General features: G+C 41.0%; 1 protein-coding gene across 5 annotated transcripts in view; it reads right to left on the bottom strand.

Annotated features, from left to right (window-relative positions):
* Nucleotides 1-1,568: 1,568 nt before the first annotated feature.
* Nucleotides 1,569-6,000, bottom strand: part of Cop1 (COP1 E3 ubiquitin ligase) — a 118,217-nt gene continuing 113,785 nt past the window's right edge. For 2 of the 5 annotated variants that reach the window (XM_051147651.1, XM_051147654.1), the window contains exons 19-20: nucleotides 5,270-5,314; nucleotides 1,570-2,179 (exon numbers count right to left, since the gene is read on the bottom strand). In XM_051147651.1, the coding sequence (XP_051003608.1) occupies nucleotides 2,162-2,179; nucleotides 5,270-5,314 (63 nt within the window). In that variant the 3' untranslated portion in view covers nucleotides 1,570-2,161. Of the gene's footprint in view, nucleotides 2,180-5,269; nucleotides 5,315-6,000 lie in introns of all 5 variants that reach the window. The other 3 variants (XM_051147656.1, XM_051147657.1, XM_051147652.1) reach the window with 2 other exon arrangements.

Below are 6,000 nucleotides of genomic sequence, written 5' to 3'. Positions count from 1 at the left end.
GCGTGCATAAATCCCTAGCCCTCCCCACTCCCTCCACTTTCTCTGTGTATCCTTGGCTGTCCTGGACTTTATAGACCAGGCTGGCCTTGACTCATCAGGGATCTGCCTGCCTCTGCCTCCTTGAATATGCGTGGCACCAAGGCTGGCTCAAACTTCAATTTTTAAGGACTTATTTATGTGTATGGATGTTTCTCCTGCATGTATGTCTGTGTAACCACATCCCTGCCTTAGGCCCTTGGATGTCAGAAGAGGGTTTCAGATGCCCTGAAACTGGAGTTGTAAGTAGTTGTGAACTGACATGTGGTTCTAGGAGTCAAATTTGGGGTCCTCTACAAGAGCAACAGTACTCTTGATTGCTGAGCCATCTCCCTAGCCCTTTCTCTCAGAGTTGAGGTTGTAAGTTTAGCAGGTTTTAAATTTTAGAAATCATGTAAGATGCAATTCTTTTGAAGCTATTAGAAACTTACAAATTTCCAAGTTTGAGGAAAACTTATTTGATGGTAAAACTTTACTCAAACGACTTCTCTTCTTTACTAAGCAATCTCATATGGTATGTGCATGCATACTGTGCTGCAGAAATATGTGCTGGTCATGTAATATTGCTTTCTGTTGGGGATTGCTATTTAATATAGCATTAGATGTACTCTGTTAATTTTCTGTAATTCTAAAGATTCTAAATCCCAAGAGACATTTGGCTCCAATAACTTAAGACACCAGCACCGCCGCCCCCCCCCCCCCAAGTGAGCTTATTCAGATTTCAGTAACCTTTAGCTGAGGGATCCACTGGGATAGTGGATCATCCACATTATATCCAACAAACCTTTTTGCAAGTGTTTTAAGAAATGTGTGGAGAATTTTGTTTGAACCATTTGCTGAAAAGTAGTCAGGCTTTAAGTAGTTTTCCATGTTACTTTTGCTTGACCCAATGCTCTGTGATGTGAAAATGGTTTACAAACTAACTAGGCAACTTAAGAGCTCACGGGGCTGGGAAACTGGTGTTGCAAGTTTAATTTCAAGTCAGGGGCTTGCAGACAATGAGCTGCAGGCAGAGTTTGAAAGCCCACCTATTTTCCAGCAATGCCCATTTGTCCACAAGCTGTCAGCAGCTACTTCCCTGCTACACAAGCAGAACTAAGCAGTACCAACAGACAGTAGCAATCCAGAGGCCAGCAAAGCCTAAAATATTTCCTATCTGTTCCTTTACAGAAAAGGTCAGCTGATCTTGCTCCAAGTCAGTGATCAATCTTGGCCAGTATAGCTCTGCTTAAAATAAAGAAACAAAAAGCTGACTTGGCTTAATTGAGGCTTTGCTGGTGGGACCGTCCTTTCCTTTTTACTTGATCTCAGTAAGTCCAACTCTTAGATTTATAAGCAGATCTGGAGGGACCCAAACAATCTGATGGTAACAACCTCATCAGAGTATATAAAAAGGACTTCTTAATTATTTTCTTATTATAAGCATTAAGTTCACTGGAAGAAACACACATTTTCTATTTTTTCATGTTGATATGTATAATTCCAAAGAGGTTGGGAAACAACTTTAAAATTACTCACCAGTGCATTTTCTTTCTTTTAAAATAAGATTTATTTTCATTTTTATGTGTGGGCATTTTGCTGGATGTTTGTATGTGTACCACATGCATGCCTGGCGCTCAAGGAGGCCAGAAGAAGACATCAGATCTCCTACTGGAGTTACAGGTGGCAGGCAGTGAGCCTGCAGGTGCTGAGAACTGAACCTGGATCCTCTGTAGGAGTAGCCAGTGCTCATATTTGCTGAGCCTCTCTCCAGCCCCGGCCGGTATATTCTGTACAGCACACATGTGCTGCTTCTTCAAAAGACTCTCACCACACCTGACAAAGACATTCCCAGCTAGGCTGTGGCTCAATAATTTTTTATTATTTTTATTTAAAAGAATGTGTTTCCCTATCACAAAAATTAGATAGCCACACTGCCAACAGCAAAGTTCATAGTTACACTGATGGCGGAGAATTCTCTGGATATTCTCAATGTCCCAAAGGCGTAAAAGGAGGAAAAGGTATTCAGAACAAATCCAAAACCCAGGATGACTTTGGGAGACATAACATGCCATTTCATTCTCTTCTCATCCAGCTGCACATGGCTTTCAGGAGAATCAAACACAGTTTGACTTCAGGAAACTCTTTATACCAATTCTAGCACCTAATGGGGAAACAACAGAGAGTAGTTTTATAACATTAAGAGTTTAATGGTGCTTTACAGTATGTACTACTGAAAAACCAAATAAAAATTCCTACTATCTGGTATAACACCAAAGAACTAGAAGAAGCCAGATGCTCATTTCTTCTTTCAAGTCAAACACTATTTGAAAATTTTCACATTAGTTATTGCACCAATTAGGGTCCCCTTCATGTAAACTATGTGAACCCAATGCAAAGAAATGGGCTCAGGTGAAGTACACCCAGAGTATTTTTCGAGTATCTGTTGGCATCTTCATTCATTCTTAAGGAAAAATAATTAACGATTTTAATATTCTCCTTAGCAAGCACTGGCTGAGGACACTAAGTCAGCACTGACCAAGGGCTAGAAGACATTAGATGTTGTTTCCATTAACTTCAAAGCCATCTGCTATCAAATGTGGTTAGAATTTTGGTTTTAAGTTATTATCATGCCATAAAAGTAAAATTAAGTGAGAAAAGAAGGATAGAATTGGCTCAGGAAGGACAGAGAACACGAAGGGGATTGTGAGACTGTCAAGGACTGCTTCATGAACACTTATTTTAAGCCAGAAAAATTTGAAAGGTGCAACCCTTTACCTCCTGCTTGCACTTCACAGTGCCTTTTGTATGTACATAAATAAGGGTCCTCGGACATGACAGTCCATGGAATTCCACCGTAGCCTTGGAGTTACTATAGGGATGTTAATAATTCCAGTTGCTCCCTATGTGTCTAAGTTGTTGATGTAGGTGTTCCACTTTCAATCTATGCCTTGCTAAGAGAATGTGAAATTGAGAGAATTTAGCTACTTCCATCAAATCCTAAGACCTAACATGTTACTTGAGGCTTCCAGAAAAGAACTAATGTTCTTAGCCATTCTGACTAAAGTGGTTGAACATTTAAGTGCTTCCCAGTCCCTTGAGATTTCTCTGTCGAGAATTCTCTGTTTAGCTCTGTACTCCATTTTTAAATTGGATTATTTAGTTTGTTGGTGTTTAATTTTTTTTTTTTTTTGAGTTCTTTATATGTTTGGATATTAGCCCTTTATCAGATGTAGGGTTGGTGAAGATTTTTTCCCAATCTGTAGATTGCTGTTTTGTTCTATTGACAGTGACCTTGCCTTACAGAAGCTTTTCAGTTTCATGAGGTTCCATTTATTAATTGCTGATCTTGGACCCTGGGTTGTTGGTGTTATGTTCAGGAAGTTGTCTCCTATGCCAATGAGTTAAAAGCTGATGTCCACTTTCTCTTGTAATAGAGTTAATCTATCTGGTTATATGTTGAGGTCTTTGATCCACTTGAACTTGAGTCGGCTATGCTTGCAGAAAGGAGCCTAGCATAGCTGTCCTCTGAGAAGCTCCACGCAGCAGTGGATGGAAACAGATGCTGAGACAAACATTGTGCAAAGCATAGGGAGTCTTGTGGAAAAGTGGGGGGAAAGACAGAAGGACCTGGAGGAGACAGGAATTCCACAAGAAGACCAACAGAGCCAACGAACCAGAACCCAGAGGCGCTTGCAGAGACTGAAGCACCAATCAAGGACCATGGATGGACTGGACCTAGGCCCCTACGCAGATGTAGCAAAGAGGCTACTCAGGCTTCATATGGGTCCCCTAGTAAGGGGAACAGGGGCTGTCTCTGACATGGACTCTGTTCCCTGTTTTTTGATCACTTCCCCCTGATGAGGCTGTCTTGACAAGCCACAGGGGAGGAGGATGCACTCAGTCCTGATGTGACTTGATGTGCTAGAGTGGGTTGTTGGCGGGGGGGGGGGGTGCTCTCATTTTCTGAGGAGTAGGGGAGGGGGGATAAGGGGAAGACTGAGGGAGAGTAGGACTGGAGGAGAGGAGGGAGGGGGACTATGACTGGGATATAAAGTTAAAAAAACAAACAAACAAACAAACTAGTGTTGATCCATGCAAAGGCCTACTTTTCAAGTAAGCTGTGGTTCCTCCTAGAAAAGATATTTTCTATTCTTTTCTTTTTTTGAGGCAGGGTGTCTCTGTGTAGCCTTGACTGTCCTGGACTTGCTTTGTAGACCAGGGTGGTCTCAAACTCACAGAGATCTGCCTGCCTCTGCCTCCCTGAGTGCTAAACAAACTATCTGCCTGAAAAAGGTGACTGTCATATGAATTAGTCTGACTAGCTATTACTGCAGCTCCTCTTTGACTTTGTATGTTTCATCTCCTCTCTACAGGTTGTACCTAGGTTGGATTGCTCTCTTGGTGCTTTGGGCAAGTATGCACTTACAAATTTAAAAAAAGTGTGGAAAATAAATGTCCATTGGCAAGTGAAACAGACACATCAAAAAAATGCTTTCTGAACTTTCCAGAAGAATATATAGAAGGATCATATTCTCTCCGAATAGCCAAACTTATGTACTTAAAAATGTCCATCCAAACAGGGTTTTGTTTAGAAAAATTTCACAGCCTACCCCAGGATTTATTTATATAAACAACGCATTATGCCCAAGGGCTAAATACTAAAAGATACAGTCAAGTAAGAGTTTATTTCCTTGAAATATTAGCTAAAAAAAAAAAAAAATCCTGTGGAGAACTGTGAATGTGTGACTCTGATTATGCTCTAGGCGTCATAGAGATTTCAGATCACAGAACACTAGATTTTCCTATCTTGACTGCCCTCCTTAGCAAGGAGGAAAAAAAAAACCTAATTGTTATGTGAAAGAAAAAAAAGCATAAAAAAGAAGAAAATACAGAAGAAGGTAACAAATACACGAGCATTATGCCCTGCCACAGACTGGCTGCCCACTAAGTGCCCTGTGCTGTGGATGTACTGGTCCAGAAGTACGGTACTGTAAGCGATCAATAACCTTCCTGTTTCTGCCTGATCCATTGATCAACCCATCCATCCTACATCCCCAACAAGCATGGTCACCTGCAAAACTGTGAGCTACCTGTTTCTCTCAACTTCTTTTAAGTCATTCATTCTGAAGACAGAAACCCATAACTTGAAATGATTGTGAAGGCTCAGTACAATTGTATATTTCCAAGAGCCTGTTACAGTTTTTAAAAAAGGGTCTGAGTTTAAAATTGGAAGCTGTTTGAAATGACTTACCTTAATTGTACCCTGGCTGTTAGCAGCAATCAGCACATTGGACTCCTGGAAAAGAACAAGAGCTTTAGGAATAGAGGAGGATTTCCTGGAGGAAGCTGAGGAGAATAATTTCTCTTCAACCTTCTTGGACTTCACCCTAAGACCCCAAAGGAATCGAAAACGGAAGGCCAACTTTTAGCATATATAACAGTAACAAGAGAAGGTGAGCATCTGTTTCCCCAGAACACTTAGAGAAGGAAAGTTGACTTTATTTTTTTTTTCCAGTAAGATATTCCACTACTCAACATGTGTGCTATTAACAGCCTTGTAACAACTTCAGTGAGGATTTATGTGACAAAGTACCTTTAATGTTTCAAGCCTTAAGGGGAAGACCCTCCCCCTTTCGAAAGCAGGAAAGGGTAGAAGAGAATGGACAAGAACAAGTTCATCAGAAACAGCCTCAGGGTCAGGCACGGCTCCCAAGAGCTAATGGAGCCCAGGAATTTGGAGACGCACTCAAGTCTTGTTCACAAGGATAGACAGCTAAGAGGCAGACAGACTTAAGACTGCCATACAATAGAATGGTAACATTTAAATGACAGCTATGAGAAACAGATTAAAATGGCCATGCTTTAATGAAGACTGGAATCAGCCTGAATATCCTTTACTTAAGGCTTCATGAGCTAAGTACTCAGTAGGAAACAAACAAACAAACCAACCAACCAACCAACCAACCAACCAACCCACACCAA

Source organism: Acomys russatus, chromosome 6 (genome assembly GCF_903995435.1).
Source record: "Acomys russatus chromosome 6, mAcoRus1.1, whole genome shotgun sequence".
In the NCBI taxonomy this organism is placed as follows: Eukaryota; Metazoa; Chordata; class Mammalia; order Rodentia; family Muridae; genus Acomys; species Acomys russatus.
Note: the sequence above shows the minus strand (reverse complement) of the source record. Positions and strands in the feature narration are given on the sequence as shown.